The sequence below is a fragment of the Scyliorhinus torazame genome, chromosome 1, assembly GCF_047496885.1.
Source record: "Scyliorhinus torazame isolate Kashiwa2021f chromosome 1, sScyTor2.1, whole genome shotgun sequence".
Classification (NCBI taxonomy): domain Eukaryota; kingdom Metazoa; phylum Chordata; class Chondrichthyes; order Carcharhiniformes; family Scyliorhinidae; genus Scyliorhinus; species Scyliorhinus torazame.
This window is the reverse complement of record NC_092707.1, coordinates 242,166,196-242,184,436: the sequence shown is the minus strand read 5'-3', so window position 1 is coordinate 242,184,436 and position 18,241 is coordinate 242,166,196. Positions and strand designations below refer to the sequence as shown.

The window sequence follows — 18,241 nt, the reverse complement described above, 5'->3', positions numbered from 1 at the left end:
ACATGCTGATCACAAATTTTATTTTCATGAATTCAAATGGCAAACTGTAGAAGCAGTTAAAATCCATTTCCATTATTACAACAATACTTTCACCTGCTTTCTGCTGATCCTTTGACCCTGGGGTTAGTTCTTCTTCTCCTTGCTACTAGTTCCACTCCTGTCTTTGCTTCTTTGCCCGTGCTGAATACCTGGACTCGACCTAATGGGAGGTGATGTCCAGTGCAGGTATTTCTGGGACATCAGCTGATGACTGCACCAACCAGTTTCAGCCACCAGATGGAGCCCGGTCAATCTAAAAATATGGTGAGTGTATTTTTTTTATTGCGTATTGCATTCGATTTATTTTATATTTAGTGATGTTTATTTTGCAAGCTATTTCAGTTAGGAATGCACAGTGCTCCACCTGTACGATATAGTATTTAAATTTATTTTTTCTAGGTGAGAAATGTCCAAAGGTACCCAACTCTAGCTTTAACATTGATTCCTATGGGAATCGATGATTCACTTAAAGCCCGTTCACTTAAAGTCATTACTTTCAGGAAAACTCAATCACTACTTTAAATGAGGACTTACTGCAGCTAATGTCTAGGCATGGGGTTAAATTAATTACCATACATTCGAGAGCTGTATATAAATTTGAAAGAAACAGGGAATAATTCACCATGAAAGATTTATGTAAAAACAGTTTTGAAAAATAAAGTTATTTGAAATCAATCTTACTGGTTTATTCCGGTTTCAAAAAGACAAACTTCTAATGGCACAAAATGAAAACAAAATAAAACCAATTGCTGATAATTGACCATGTTTCTAACTATACACTGTTGCTTAAAGTTGCATGGCAGTTTCTGTACTCCACAATTACCTTAGGCTATCAATGTTATTAACACTATGTTGAAACTCTGAATTCAAATCTACCAGACCATTCCACCTCCACGCTTTATCTCACCATTAATAAAGAAAGGTGTGCAAAGGAGGAAAGGGACACTGTTGTAATTAAAATTATGTTCAAAATATCTTTCTAATTCTCAGAGGTTTTCCAATAGTTTTTCCCTGCAATCATCCCTGTAAATAGTCAATTCCGCATATGAACTTCTTGAAATTGTACTGAGCGAAACTAGTTTTAGGTGAGTGTGTACAGCTAATACTGTAGACAAATTATTAGCAGTGTCTTTTTATTTTTGCTCCATGTTCAATGTCCCTAAAACACAGCAGTTCAAAATTATGACACATATGTACCTTGAAGGCAAGTGTCAAGGGCTCTAACAATGTGAAAAGTGCTGCATTTTTGTTCCCCTTTCAACAGCAGCCTTCTTAAAAGGTAAAAAAGATCAACTGACCAAAATTCAACAACTTCATTATTAGAACACAGAAACTGTCAACCAACAGGACATGGATTAAAGATGTTACATTAGTGTGGTCACTCACCTCAAGATTAGTCTGACAAACTTGGTGTGATGCATTTTAATTTCTGTGCTTGTTTTTTTTTAAAAAGATGAGGCGGAAATGGTTAAAACAGATTTAGTCCAGAGTTAGTAGTTTGATATTATAACATTTATTAAAATAATGCAAGGGTTAATAGAAACAGCAAAGAATCAATGAAATAATATGCAAGCATGTTTAAAAAAAAAGCAGCAAACCAACTTGTCTATTGAAGTCATCAAGTTGCTAACATAAAGCCAAAGGAAAAACCCTTCCAATAATAACTACTGCAAAAACGATTGGTATTGATTGGTTATCAAAAAGTTGCATTTTCTATATTTTTCAATTTATCAGGAAACTTTCTTGAATGTTATATATAACATACAAAAAACAAGATTATAGAAAAATACATTATAAACTTGTAACAATGGCTGTAAATACATTATCTTACATGTCTTTAGGCAATAAGTTGGTTATGGTACAGACACAACATGGATCTACTTCTTGTTGACTCACACATGTCAACTATATGACTACTAGCGACACTCCCATCAAATCACTCTAGAAATACATAATACTGCCAGGTAAAGGTACAGTACCGCATTCTTTTTTCAAATGACCTTTGAATATCTAAACTCCTTAAACAATAGTAATATTGAAGTTAAGGGCATACACACATTTTTGAAGTTGTCATACTTATTCAGGGATTATGTCAGCAATTAACAATTTTCAGAGATGTGTCACAGAATTGTTTTTAATATCTAACTTTTCCCTCCCAAACTACACTTCCCCAAAGTCCAGTGGCAAACAGAAAATAAAACTGTTTAAATTTTAAATTAGCCCACATTCTGCAGTCAATATCATGACTATTACTTGAGTGTCGCAAGTTTTGTTCAAAAGAAGTGTAAAAAATGGCACTTGATGAAAAATGGGTATGGTCAAAGAATCAAGGAACCATCAGTTGAGGATCATCAGTTAGGAAGACAAAGATGGTGGCACATTTAAAGCTGGTTGGACAGGTGTTAGTAGTTTCACACTTGTTGCATAGTAAATCATTTTCTCCCCAGCAAAGTGACTAGAATTTGAGTGATTTTACCATGCAAGTGTTTAATAGCAACCCTCCTTTCCCTTGCCATAATAAAGGCAGGATTTTTCCCTAGGAAGCTTTGAAGGATGTACATTTTTTTGTTAAAAAGGATCCCTCAGTGGATATAAATGAGCCATCAGTTCAATCACCTGATACATATGGTGGCACAGAACTCCCCTGCAGTGGAGTACCAGTCAGTTTCAGCCATAGTCAGCAGGTCAAAGAGCCAGTGGAAAATCTGTAAGAAGTCCCGTCAAAACAAATGCCTACTCCTATTCAGCAACTAACTGAAAACCATATTAGAGCCTTTTCAGTTAGTACTACATGCTTTAGCCAAATTGTTCCCTATCAACTTGTAACACATTGTACAATACTTGCCAATTGGATTGTAACAGTGATCAATATTGCTGGCTTAACAATAGAGTACTTAAAAGATTTTGTTTCAAACGATTACTGCAACTATACATAATACTCAAAGTTGCTAGAAAAAGATGGCTAAGGCACGACAATTTGGAAATACAGGCCAAACAAATTTCTCAGAGTGGCAATCTCCGGCGGATGCCCACTTTCTATAGAACTGTCGGATCGGAGGGGGTTTGAATCGGAAAGCGGGCGGGGGATGTCACACCAGGAATGGGAGGGTTGGATCAGAGGGGAGGGTCAGACCCGATGGGGGGTGAGTTTGGGAGGGGGAGGGTGGTCAGACAAGGTTGCTCCAGGAGGGGGGTTGGGGTTTTTGATGGGTCCCCTGGGAGGAGTGTTGTGAATGCAGGATGTCCTGTATGAGATTGTGTCTGTGTGTTAAATAGTTACTCTGGAGTTAGAAATTATTATTTTCTTTATATCTCTTTCAGAGTAACTATCAGGGTGAAACTGGTAGAACCACTCTAATTTAGCGATTTATATCACTTCTGCTGTATGGTTCCCAGCCAGAGGAATGCCTCACAGTGCTAAGGACTTGAGTTCGATCCAGTCCCGATCCGGGCCCCGGGTCACTGTCCGTGTGGGGGTTTGAACATTCTCCCCTTGTCTGCAAGGGTCTCATCCCCACAACTCAATGATGATGTGCAGAGTAGGTGGATTGGCCACGCTAAATGCCCCTTAATTGGAAAAAAAATTAAAAATTGTCCAGAAGAAGTTAGCACTTTTGGGCAATTGCCAGGTGAACACCTATTTGGCAACTTCCTAGCAGGATCCCCCAGCACAACATTGAGGTGTCCCCTAAATGCGACTCTGGAGAACCAGGAGGCTATTGGCCAGTGTCCCAGTCTGTCTACAACTATATTAAGAAAGAGATTTGGAAATGATTGAACATAAACATTGGCTGCAACTGTGAATATGTTCAACAAATTCCCTGCAACCTCCCTCTCTTTATCTCTTTCCCCTGAGGTCAGTCAGTAAGAAGGCAGCAGTGGAGATAATTCGAATCTTTGCCAGTGAAAGGTTAGCACGTCTGCATCATAGCGCCAGAGACCTGGGTTCGATTCTGACATCAAGTCTTTAATCTTTAATAATCTTTATTGTCCCAAATAGGCTTACATTAACACTGCAGTGAAGTTACTGTGAAAAGCCCCTAGTCACCACATTCCGGCGTCAGTTCGGGTACACTGAGGAATGTCCAAATTACCTAACTGTACGTCTTTCGGGACTTATGGGAGAAAACTGGAGCACTCGGAGGAATCCCATGCAGACACAGGGAGAACGTGCAGATTCCGCACAGACAGTGACCCAAGCCGGGAATCGAACCTGGCGCAGTTAAGCAACAGTGCTAACCACTGTGCTACCGTGCCGCCCTGTCTGCAAGCCCAAGAAAAAGAAGTGTGGATGAGCTTTAGTGGCTATGGTAATCAAAATAAGCTGCTGCCAGGTAGAAAATTAGACCATCACTGGTGGTGCAAACCACCAGGAAAGCTTCAATTTACCGAGGCTATCTTTTATACTACACAACAGGCTCCGTCTCGTTCAAGGGCACATAATTGTAGCGTGAAGACAAGAAAATTTGGAAATTGTTCATGAACATCAAATTTTACAGTCAGATTGAGGTGCAAGTGAATGCTCCAAATAGATTTTACTGTTTATCTTTCAGTTTCTTTCATTCTTAAGTCACCCTACTGATGGCAACCTACTGATGGCAACAAAAGGCAAACTGGCTCTTTAAGATGTGAATATCCACAGGGAATGATGACTTTGAACAATTCACTATAAAACCAAGGAGTGTACAGATCGATGTCACAGTCACAGTTATAGAAAGGCCGAGGCTCAGTGACGTGGCACTAATCAGACGACAACTGCTAGCTCATTTTTATTCACTTGTGGATCCTTTCATGTATGTACTGAGCAGCTACGTTTGCATGCATTTGAGACCCTGCACTTAGCAAGATGATTGATTTGTGAGACGCTAGACAAAATGGCCATGAATAAAATAAGGCACTTCTCTCTTTAGACATTTTCCAATCTTTACAATTTGACAAAAAAGGGGTTAAAAAGAAAGAAGAGACAAAAAAAGAGGCTGTTTTGGTCTCCTGTTTGCTTTGTTCACAACTGCCAGGAAATCATTTAATGAAATAAAGGGTTTCTTTGTTCAGATTTCTGTTTAATACTTGAAAGTATAAAAGACTACACTGTCAAAAATATATTTCTTCTTACCAGCACCCTTGTATAGTAAAATTATCTACTTTTTGTGGTCTGTTCAATGCATTATGCTTATCTACAATTTAATTACATGTATATAGTAAATAGGCAAGCATGGCTTTACATCCTTGAGAAAACAATTCTATACAAGGAAGAAAAATAGGATTCAACAATTCGCCAGTATCATGACACATATGCATGAACCTTGTTGTCAAAAGAATCTTTGCATCTGATGGATACTCATTCTTAATACACATTATTACTAATTCAGTTGTCTTCGCCCTTTGCTTCTGTTTCAATGCTCTTATTAGTGGGACAGGCATTCATTAAGGAAAATTCTGAACTGGCAGGTAGAGGTCATGAAAGGCTTTGAGTTGGCATCTGTGCCCTTAAGGAACACAAATGGATTTAGGGGAAAAATATTGGCCATATTTTGAACATTGAACTTCATTCAAAAATCCTTCACTAATGACATCACTGACCAAAGGTTCATGCATGATGCATCATCACAACAAAATACATTCAGGGAACCTGTGACTTCGCCATGAGAAAAAAATGTTCTTCCAACTCCCACAGTTACTGCCTTTGTTAATAGCTATTCATACACATCCATCTCTTGTCTCCTAGGTGAAGCCTTCTTACCGTTCATTAGGGAGGGTCACCAAATGATGATTACTGATGAATAGTGCTGAGGGATGAATTGAACTTTATTGCTTTAGTACTATTCAGTGCAGGTTTAGGACCTCACGATTCACCAACCAGAAAAAAACTGAGGCTGGATAATTTTTTTTTTTTTTTTTTTGTGTGTTTTGTTTTTTTGTTTGTTTTCATTGTTAGGCAGTAAGACGGACAGACAGTGCCTCAGCTCGCTGCACTGAAGACAGGCAAGCAAAGGCGATCACCAGTTAACTGATCAGCAGGCAGGCATGGTCAGGTCATCATTGGGCGAAGAGTTCAGAGGTCAGGAGGTCATAGGTTAGTTGCCGGTGGCGGCTGGGTGGTTAGAAACAAAAAAAAGGAAAAAAGAAAAAAGATAGAGAAGAGGTTATTGCCAGCTGGTGACAACTGGATGACAACATGAAAAACTAATCACAACTATTAAAACAAGCACTGTAATTCTGACGCACTGCTCGACACCATCTACGGAATGCATTCAATCATGACAGTAGTGGATCATGATTCAAAGCATGAAAAGGAGCCCCATTCCACAATTTGTTAACCGGAGAAAAATAAAACTAATAGTGACTAATGGTTAGTAGCAGTCAATGGAAGAGCTCGAGAAACAGTAATCGTACAAGAGAGGCAAGAAAAGGTGCTTGGATTTGCACTGCAATGTCTGGTGTTCCTCAGTCAGTAAATAGTTGTCAGTACCTGACTGCTATTAAGCATTAGTGACCTCCCCAAGTACAAGCACAAAAAAAGCAACTATTAATGATGGGATATGATTAAATGGTTATAAATAAAGTAGAAATGATTGAAAGAGTTCACAGAACAAACTTAACAAACTATAGGGCAAAACAAAGTTGTTCAATAAAATTTTATTGCCTTTCAATTTTCTATTTACAACAATATGAAATTCTTGGCCTCAAAATACAAGCAATTCTAAATTATATGACTAGCAGTGTCGGCTACATCATGGGCACTTGGAAGAGGCCAAGTATTTTACTTTATCCAACATATTCCAGTTGAGAGTACTATTGTACACTTATAGGACAGTCTTGTATAAAATGCATTTGCATGTAAACACAATAGAAGTCCTGCCGTTTAAAAGTCTACATTTATAAAGCCCTAAAATATATCCAAAAATAGATGAATTTCTACTTGACACTATAATGCACATTTTAAACTACAAACAGCCCTCTTTTTGAATTTCAATGCTAAAACTCTGCAAATACAATAAAATCTGACATTTTCATATACATTCCTGCTTTATATTTTTATATTTTTTATAAGAAGCCACCTGTAATACTATTTTCTTTGCAAAAAAAATTAAAAATGGAGATGATTACAGTAAAACAAAAGTTCTCAAGTGGAAAATGATAAGTCACAGCGTTCTGGAAACGTTCTATTTCTCTCTCTGTTTCACTCTCTTTCGTTCTCCCATTTCCCTCCACACAACTTGGTCCACTTAAATGTAAAATAAGACTTTTGTTCAACAGCTTAACATGTATCAAAATTCTGAGGTTCCAAAATAATGTACTGTTGGCCACAAGACTAAAACAGAGGAAATGAAATAAATTATTCAGTGCAAAGTCAAATTTGTGCCATTTCAGCAAGGTAAGGTTGGTGTAATGCTTAATAATAGCATCCCTTTTGGTGGCCTATACATCAGGCTGTATTCATTTACCACGTCATGTACATGGCCTTTCATTTATGGATCTCATCCTCTTTAGCGCAAAAAGTACTACAAAGAAGTACAGCACATTTTCTCATGTTATGTTAGTGGGCTAAAATAGGAGTGCATTACCCACTGACAGCCAATGCAAGGCCATGAATTTGTACTGCATGGAATCAGCCACTGATTCAACAATATCCAAGTACTTTAGCATCCAAGATCATGATGATAGAATATTTAATAATACTGTTAAAAACCAAGGCCGGGATTTTCTGGCCCCGCCGCGGTATTCAAATATTCGTTGACCTCAGCAGAACTGGAAGATCCTGCTGGTGGGAGGGGCTGGAAAATTCTAGCTGATGCCCAGGTAATCATTTTACATTCTAGGACTCATCTATTCTAGTACATTTTTTTTAAAAAACAAGAAAAGAATTACGTGGCATTCATAATATTTCACTCTGCTCAAAATTTGTAAGCTTTTTAAAGGCCACAATATTCTCACAGAAAACTAAGCTCTTTGTTTTTTAAAAAATATACAGCCTATAAGGGCCAACAAAATGGCTATAATCTTTTCAATCAACCAATACACCTGCTACATATCCTCTGCTCAGTCCAAGGCTTTCAACAGTACACACAGGTTCAGTAACCGTGCAACACAATGTGGAGTTTATTCCAATTACTTCAGTCAGTCTGTCTATCTTGTTATCTGTACCAAACATAATTTTGTAAAGTTACACTGCAGGGTCATTTTCTTAGCAGTAAGGAACTATGCACTCATTAACCCATCACCAATCCTAAATGCTTAGTTAAAAGTAATACAACTAAATTAACTGGAAAAATCTTTTTACTGTTGAAAAATGCATACTTGAGAAACACAATCCTATGCAAAGAAAGAGAACCATCTAACTAAACAACCCATCAACAGCAGAAATTAATATAGCCTGTAGAAGCTATTATATTGAATATTGAAGTCCCTCAGACCCAGTTGGTAGACACTGGTTTTAAACAGCATCTGCTCTTGAATAAATTAAGGTCCAAAAATAATGCTGGAATGCCAAGTTGTAATTTAGGCTTCCAACACAGCATATAGGTATTAGATTATCATCACCTGAATGTGAATATTTAGTGTTAGGGATGATAGTAGGGCATCAAAGCATTGGAACAAGGCACGCAAGGGATAGCTGGCTTTTATTTTGTTTGTGGCATATTCTAGTTTCGCATTATACTAGATTCTTCAACAACAGTGTTTCTTTTCTTCTCCCCATTAGACGTAATTTCACGTAAAATGTAAAGTGCGCTTAAAATATAGTACATTTCTTTACATAAAATTGGTTCACCTGATAATGAAAACAATTTGGATACGTGACAAAATGGACATGGGAAATAAGGTGTCCATGGGAAACCGGGCTAGGGGTGCACTTCTAGTTGTTATCAAAAGGTAGAGGGAAAAAAATAAGGAAGGTTTATATGGCCATAGGTTGGTTGCAATATTCACTTTGAAGATTAATTAGGTAATAAGAATCTTAACCATCAAAATTCATGGTGTGTTAGTGAGCCTAAAGTACATTAACAATTTCATACTATGTTTTTTCCACTTGTAGGTCTAAGGGCATATAACTATAAGAACAATTTGGCTGTGAAAATGAACATTCAGTTTCCTGTTAAGAACTGTTGTGTAAACTACTGGGGAAAAACAAGAAAATAGGAGTTACTCAGATACATTGCTAACCCTATCTATCTTAAGCATAATACGTCCAATGCAGATTTAAGAAGTTCATGGATCCCTCAACAAGCATCAATGAAAATCAGGTACATATATAAAATTCATTTTCATGTGTAACATTTCACTGAACAAAATAAAGGCACAATTAGGACTTCCTTTCTTCATGGAAAAGGAATCGGTGCGATCTGAAGTATAGTTTTATAAAGCCATTTTGGATTTGTAAATAACTTTTTAACATAAGCGAATGCATTTCCCTTCCCTCCTCTAATATTAACCATGGGTTGGCAGTTAGAATATGCACTCCAATGTTCAACAATTTTACCAGGCAGGGAACAGGAACGCCAATGTTCTTTTTCTCCAGCCTAATATATCTTTCCATCTCCCTCATCTTATGTGGAGAACTTCCATTCAAAAGTTCTCAAAAAGCTTTGCAACAAAAATCTTAAAAGTGTTGTTGGGCACAGTGATATTTGGCAGAATAAAAATGGGTATGACTGGTCCTCAGAAATTAGACCATCGGTCAACTCCACCTGATACGATGTTGCAAAGCAGCACCCTTTCATTCAACATGTTCAACAAAAAACAAGAACTCCAGAACTAAACTAACCTCGGTCTGCGGTCACAATCCTTTGGTAAGGATGGACCCGCATATCGTGCCTTCGAACTTTAGTAGCCACTGCACCTAGTTAAATTGCAACATTTCCAACACATGATTAGAGGAATCTTTTTAGGAAGTGATTGGTTAACTTATCAATAGCATTTCAACAGCAGATCAAAGATGGGTTTGCATTAGAAATTACTACAAGATAACAGTTAAAAACAAGTTAAGGCACAGCACCTTTATAATTTGAACATTTTACGCAGAAATTACTAAATAGAGTACAACTGTGCATGTTAATATTGCATTCGGTTTCAAAAGACGTAGTCTTAAACCATTATTATCCATTTGTTAAAAATCCCACTGTATTATGAGATAATTCAATTAGATCCAAGCGCAATTAAGTTTTACTAGTCACATAATCAGTGGAGTGCTTCTTGCAAACAAACAAGTTATTTGTCATCATAACACTGAATCAATATTGAGATCAATTTTTAAAAAATAAAACCTCTACAGATTTTTAAAAGTTCTTGAGCAATTGACCTACAAAATGCACACTTAGCTCAGAAGCTGCGAGCTACAATTTGCAAAGAATTAGGTAATTGTAAAGCAAACACAGTTTTAGATGAACCCTACACCAAACAGACAATGAAATACTTTACATGTGATTCCTCTGGGGCAGATGTAACAATATGGGAGGAACAATAGACCAGAATTCTAATAAATTGACTCAGTTGGTTTCCAAATATGCACACACATACACAATGCTAGTATTTCACTGACAGTCCGGCTGGGCTCATTTTGTCCATGGCTGCTGTGAAACTAAGCATTTGTTAAAGTTCAGATTTGATGAGGGTTCAGTAACATGGTTCTTGAATTCTTAGCCTTTCGTTGGGAAAGCCATACCTAAAGATAAAGAAGGGAATTAGAATTAGTCTATTCTTATACTTTATGAAGAAAAATGTTGGGCAATTGTCATCTTAAACCTTTGACTACCAGACATTGTTCGCTACTTTTTAAGCATTGTGCAATGGGTTTCGCTTCATCACCAGAGAAACATATTTTGGAAATCACTCAAACCGGATATTAATAGTAGAATAAAAAGCTTAAAATGAATCACAGACATCTCTGGGATAGGTGTGATGAAAGACTGCCATATTCACCATTTGTGAGGTGAGAGTCTCTCTTGTGTAGAAATGCCCAAACCTCTGTTAATCATGGATGATATGGGAGTGCTTGACATTCTCCAGTTTCTGCAATTTATCTGACTCAATTTGTTTTGATCAAATAAAAGTGGACACTGAAAATATGCTATTTGCAGATGTTTTAAATCAATAGTATGGCACAGAGCAAGAATGGACATGTTACAGCTATGGCAATAAAATATTTGTCTTTTTAAACATATGTAGATAGAAGCAGTATATATAGACACGTACATAACAAAGACATATACACAACAAAGACATATACCCAACATATGGGATTAATTCAGTTTTGAAATTGTTTCAAAACACTGAATTAAGAGCTGAAATGGCTATTTGGAGATGGTTTCACCAGTATGTTGCATGTGAAGGCCTTGAGTCAAAGATCAAGCATCAATCATCAAGTTAAAGGCCATTTTTGAAGGGAAAGGGTACTATTTAAATTGCTAATTTAGTGGTCAGTAACCAGTGTTTTAACAAAGTTAATGAACATATAAATGCTCTTTGGAGTGCATCATGCAACAAACTTTGAAGATTAACCTGACAAGCTCAATGACAGATTTAATCTGTGAAGAGCTTAATCAAAACAAAAACTATTATTTTGGCATACAGATCATCTTTTGGCCTTCAGTTTATGTTCATTATGCCAATTATGAACACAGTTGAATAGAGATCCATTATCACTGTAGCAATTGTGATGTTTTAAAGTTTGTATTATTTTTGAGGCAGTCCACAAGTGAAATGGGAAACTGAGAAAGAGAAACTGTTTTTTCCAGTTGCTAAACTCCTAGTTGAAACCATATAAAAACACACAAGAGCCACGAGAGCTCAGTAGCTGATTATGATTCCAGTTGTGCAGTACAGGCAGGTTGAGGAAGATTGGCTACATTCATAAACTGCGAATAAGCAACAATAGAGTTGCTGCAGCTGTTTCTGTTACTTGAAAATAATTTTGGTGGATTTACTCCTTCCAGGTCGAATTGAGAAGGTACTGCAGACAGGTGCCTCTTCTGGCTTCATTGTTTCAGTAAATAACTAGGATTTCAGATTTCTTTTTGAGTTACTGATCTCAAAACCAAGTTCGTAACACAATGGCTTCTCTTCCTGCTCTTGCATCTTCTGTAATTGCCCAAGGATCTATCTGTGGCCCCCTCCTATTAAATAACTACTTGCTGCCCCATGGTGACATTATCCAAAAGCATAGCATTAGTTGTCACACATATGGTAATGATACTTCGCACCGCCTTATCGACACCTCTCTGTTGCCAAATCAGACGACCTCTCGGACATCCAGCACTGCATAGTAATGGATGAGCAGAAATTTCCTCCAATTAAATACCTGGAAGATCAAATTAATTGCGTGGGATTTTCTGGCCAGCCCTGTTAAAGGCAACCCCACACGGCGGGTTCCTCAGTGGCGGACGGGCGAGACACACAAAATGCCGTAGACATCACAGGACCAGAAAATCCCATCAGTGGCCAATGGCAAACCACCTCTAGAAAATATGCTGCAGGGGGTCCAGGGAATCCAGCCTATTGTTTTTGGTCCCCACTCCAAACTCACTTCCCTAGCTACTGATTCCATGCCTCTTCCTGGTAACAGTTTGAGATTAAACCAACTTGTTTGCAATTTTGGTGTAATATTTGACTCCAGGATGAGCTTCTAACCACATAGTTGCACCATCACTAAGACCGCCTATTTCCACTTCCGGAACATTGCATAACTTCGCTTCATTTCAACTCATTTGCTGCTGAAACTTTGATTTATGCTTTTGCCACTTGTAGACCTAATATGCCAACACACCCCTGACTGGTCTCCTAAATTTGATACCCCCCCATAAATCTGAGGTCATCCAAAACTCTGCTACACTTGGCTTAACTCACCAAGTTCCATTCACTTATCACACTTGTGTTCATTAACACACATTGCTTGACTAGGAGCCAATCTCTTGATTTTGAAATTCTCATCCTGCTTTTCCCTCCCCATCTCTGGAGCCCCTCCAGGCCCACACCTCATAGATATTTCTGATTCTCTAATTCTGGTCTCTTGTACATCCGCAACTTTAATTGCTTCACCATTGGTGATTGCGTCATCAGTTACCAGCCTCGAAGCTCAGGAATATCCTCCTTACATCTCACTGCTTCTCTTTCTTCATTTAATACAGGTTTGAAACCTCCCTCTTTGACCAAGCTTTCTGTCATCTGACAGAATACGTCTTTATGTGATTCAGTGTCATATTTTGTTTCATAATGCTCTTGTGAAGTATCTTGGTGTGTTCAATTACGTTAAAGGTGCCACATCAATAGAATTTGTTTTTGCATGCTGATAGATGCTTAGATATACACCACCAAATAACTTCTTGCCATGAAATGGAAAGAGAAGCGTGCAGAATTGTGAGCTTGTGTAAAATGTCATAATGTATCAAGTAATTTGCTTCTGTGCATTGTTTTTATTTGCAAATAAAGTTGATCCTGCACTAAAAAGTTAAATGTATGTTGCACTAGATTTAATGGGCATCCGATGCATTCGTCATCAACAAATTAATATGATCTAGGTTAATTAGTGGACTTGTGTATATGTATAATATATATATGTTAAGGTAATGCAATAGGTAGAGGATAAGTTGTAAAGTTCAGCTCATAGAAGACAACTGATGTCGAAAAATTGTTGCGATACCAATTACAGGCAAAAAGGGTGTTGGAAAGAACCTAAACCGGAACAGTGATGGTGTCACCCAAGATAAACACTAGCTCCTTCTGCAACACTCACACCTCATAGATGAATGAATGAATAAAAACAGTTACAAAGCTGCTGTATCTGAAACTTAGAAACATACAGAGATAATAGGCAGGAAGCCTGTCCCAAACCATGATGGCTGGATCAGCAGAACTAAACAATTCTTCTCTCTGCAACTTCTGCCTCAGCCACCATAGCCATGCTTCTTGTAGAGGCAAAAGAAAAAAAATAGCTAATAACTTTTTTAAAAAGCTTAAAAAATTCCTTTCTGACTCCCTCAGGCCATCATATCCAGTCGAGGAGGTCACATGGACCAAGTGTTATCCACAAGTATACTTGCCTTCTAGATGATGCAATCTTTGCCCTACTCAGGAACCTGCCAAGCTATAAGAAGATAAGAACTAGCAGCAGGAGTAGGCCATCTGGCCCTTCAAGCCTGCTCTGCCATTCAGTAAGATCAATAAGATCATAGAACATGGAACATTACAGCGCAGTACAGGCCCTTCGGCCCTCGATGTTGCGCCGACCTGTGAAACCACTCTAAAGCCCATCTACACTATTCCCTGATCTTCCATATGTCTATCTAATGACCATTTGAATGCCCTTAGTGTTGGCGAGTCCACTACTGTTGCAGGCAGGGCATTCCACGCCCTTACTACTCTCTGAGTAAAGAACCTACCTCTGACATCAGTCTTATGTCTATCTCCCCTCAATTTAAAGCTATGTCCCCTTGTGCGAGACATCACCATCCGAGGAAAAAGGCCCTCACTGTCCACCCTATCCAATCCTCTGATCATCTTGTATGCCTCAATTAAGTCACCTCTTAACCTTCTTCTCTCTAACGAAAACAGCCTCAAGTCCCTCAGCCTTTCCTCATAAGATCTTCCCTCCATACCAGGCAACATTCTGGTAAATCGCCTCTGCACCCTTTCCAATGCTTCCACATCCTTCCTATAATGTGACGACCAGAATTGCATGCAATACTCCAAATGCGGCCGCACCAGAGTTTTGTACAGCTGCACCATGACCTCATGGCTCCGAAACTCAATCCCTCTACCAATAAAAGCTAACACGCCGTACGCCTTCTTAACAACCCTCTCAACCTGGGTGGCAACTTTCAGGGATCTACGTACATGGACTCCGAGATCTCTCTGCTCATTCACACTGCCAAGAATCTTACCATTAGCCCAGTACTCTGTCTTCCTGTTATTCCTTCCAAAATGAATCGTCTCACACTTTTCTGCATTAAACTCCACTTGCCACCTCTCAGCCCAGCGCTGCAGCTTATCTATGTCCCTCTGAAACTTGTAACATCCTTCCGCACTGTCCACAACTCCACCGACTTTAGTGTCATCTGCAAATTTACTCACCCATCCTTCTACGCCCTCCTCCAGGTCATTTATAAAAATGACAAACAGCAGTGGCCCCAAAACAGATCCTTGTGGTACACCACTAGTAACTGGACTCCAGTCTGAACATTTCCCATCAACCATCACTCTGTCTTCTTCCAGCTAGCCAATTTCTGATCCAAACTGCTAAATCACCCTGAATCCCATGCCTCCGTATTTTCTGCAGTAGCCTACCGTGGGGAACCTTATCAAACGCTTTACTGAAATCCATGTACACCACATCAACTGCTTTACCCTCATCCACCTGTTTGGTCACTTTCTCAAAGAACTCAATGAGGTTTGTGAGGCACGACCTACCCTTCACAAAACTGTGTTGACTATCTCTAATCAAATTATTCCTTTCCAGATGATTATACATCCTATCTCTTATAAACCTTTCCAAGATTTTGCCCACAACAGAAGTAAGGCTCACTGGTCTATAGTTACCGGGTTTGTCTCTACTCCCCTTCTTGAACAAGGGGACAACATTTGCTATCCTCCAGTCTTCTGGCACTATTCCTGGAGACAAAGATGACTTAAAGATCAAAGCCAAAGGCTCAGAAATCTCCTCCCTAGCTTCCCAGAGAATCCTAGGATAAATCCCATCCGACCCAGGGGACTTATCTATTTTCACTTTCCAGAATTGCTAACACCTCCTCCTTATGAACCTCAAGCCCTTCTAGTCTAGTAGCCTGAATCTCAGTATTCTCCTCGAGAACATTGTCTTTTTCCTGTGTGAATACTGACGAAAAATATTCATTTAGCACCTCTCCTATCTCATCGGACTCCAAGCACAACTTCCCACTACTTCCCTTGACTGGCCCTACTCTTACCCTAGTCATTTGTTTATTCCTGACATATCAATAGAAAGCTTTAGGGTTATCCTTGATGCAACCTGCCAAAGACTTCTCATGTCCCCTCCTGGCTCTTCTTAGCTCTCTCTTTAGGTCCTTCCTAGCTAACTTGTAACTCTCGAGCACTCTAACAGAACCTTCATGTCTCATCGTTACATAAGCCTCCTTCTTCCTCTTGACAAGTATTTCGACTACTTTAGTAAACCACGGTTCCCTTGCTCGACCACTTCCTCCCTGCCTGACAGGTTCACACTTATCAAGGACACGCAGTAGCTGTTCCTTGAACAAGCTCCACATTTCCATTGTGCCCATCCCCTGCAGTTTTCCTCTCCATCCGATGCATCCTAAGTCTTGTCTCATCGCATCATAATTGCCTTTCCCCCAGATATAACTCTTGCCCCGAGGTATATACCTATCCCTTTCCATCACTAAAGTAAGCGTAATCGAATTGTGGTCACTATCACCAAAGTGCTCACCTACCTCCAAATCTATCCTGGTTCATTACCCAGTACCAAATCCAATATGGCCTCGCCTCTCGTTGGCCTATCTACATACTGTGTCAGGAAACCCTCCTGCACACATTGGACAAAAACTGACCCATCTAAATAAAGTACTCGAACTGTAGCGTTTCCAGTCAATATTTGGAAAGTTAAAGTCCCCCATAACAACTACCCTGTTGCTTTCACTCCTATCCAGAATCATCTTTGCAATCCTTTTCTCTACATCTCTGGAACTTTTCGGCCTATAGAAAACCCCTTACAGGGTGACCTCTCCTTTCCTGTTTCTAACCTCAGCCCATACTACCTCAGTAGACGAGTCCTCATCAAACGTCCTTTCTGCCACCGTAATACTGTCCTTGACTAACAATGCCACCCCTCCCCCTCTTTTACCACCTTCCCTGAACTTACTGAAATATCTAAACCCCGGCACCTGCAACAACCATTCCTGTCGCTGCTCTATCCATGTCTCCGAAATGGCCACAACATCGAAGTCCCAGGTACCAACCCATGCCGCAAGTTCACCCACCTTATTCCGGATGCTCCTGGCATTGAAGAAGACACACTTTAAACCACCTTCCTGCCTGCCGGTACACTCCTGCAACTTTAAAACCTTACTCATGACCTCACTACTCTCAACCTCCTGTATACTGGAGCTACAATTCAGGTTCCCAAGCCCCTGCTGAACTAGTTTAAACACTCCCGAAGAGCATTAGCAAATTTCCCCCCCCCAGGATATTGGTACCCCTCTGGTCCAGGTGTAGACCATCCCGTTTGTAGAGGTCCCACCGACCCCAGAATGAGCCCCAATTATCCAGAAATCTGAAACCCTCCCTCCTGCACCATCCCTGTAGCCACGTGTTCAACTCCTCTCTCTCCCTATTCCTCATCTCGCTATCACGTGGCACGGGTAACAACCCAGAGATAATAACTCTTTGTCCTAGATCTAAGTTTCCACCCTAGCTCCCTGAATTCCTGCCTTACATCCCTATCCCTTTTCCTACCTATGTCGTTGGTACCTATGTGGACCACGACTTGGGCCTGCGCCACCTCCCCCTTAAGGATCCCGAAAACACGATCCGAGACATCACGCACCCTGGCACCTGGAAGGCAACACACCAACCGCGGGTCTCTCTCGTTCCCACAGAATCTCCTATCTATCCCCCTAACTATGGAGTCTGCAATGACTAATGCTCTACTCCTCTCCCCCCTTCCCTTCTGAGCAACAGGGACAGACTCTGTGCCAGAGACCTGTACCCCATGGCTTACCCCTGGTAAGTCCCCCCCCCCCCCCAACAGTATCCAAAGCGGTATACTTGTTACTAAGGGGAACGACCACAGGAGATCTCTGTACTGACTGCTTCCTCCCAGCCCCTCTCACTGTCACCCATCTATCTTTATTCTTCGGAGTAACTACATCCCTGAAGCTTCTATCTATGACCACCTCTGCCTCCCGAATGATCCGATGTTCATCCAGCTCCAGCTCCAGTTCCCTAACGCGGTTTCTGAGGAGCTGGAGATGGGTGCACTTCCCACAGATGAAATCAGCAGGGACACTGATGGCGTCCCTCACCTCAAACATTCTGCAGGAGGAACATTGCACTACCTTCCCTGTCATCCCCTCTAGATAAAATAAATTTAAAAAGAGCTCACCTGTTATTCACTCCCCTTCTCAACAAGCACTCACTCAGCAACCTCTGCACACCGCACGATAACACCGGAGGGAAAATAAAATAAAAACACAGGGCATTTGATCCTGTGCTTTGGGTG

The 18,241-nt window shown here is 39.9% G+C and overlaps 1 protein-coding gene across 10 annotated transcripts in view; it reads right to left on the bottom strand.

Moving 5' to 3' along the window:
- Positions 1 to 1,529: 1,529 nt before the first annotated feature.
- LOC140419816 (KH domain-containing RNA-binding protein QKI) overlaps positions 1,530 to 18,241 on the bottom strand; it is a 746,610-nt gene continuing 729,898 nt past the window's right edge. For 4 of the 10 annotated variants that reach the window (XR_011946034.1, XM_072503844.1, XM_072503835.1 and 1 more), the window contains 2 exons: positions 9,803 to 9,877; positions 1,530 to 6,130 (listed from right to left, as the gene is read on the bottom strand). Coding sequence is in view for 4 of the 10 variants with exons in the window: in XM_072503844.1 (XP_072359945.1) it covers positions 6,114 to 6,130; positions 9,803 to 9,877 (92 nt within the window). In the remaining 6 variants the exon portion in view is untranslated. Of the gene's footprint in view, positions 6,131 to 6,660; positions 10,700 to 18,241 lie in introns of those variants that run through there. The other 6 variants (XM_072503853.1, XM_072503876.1, XM_072503893.1 and 3 more) reach the window with 3 other exon arrangements.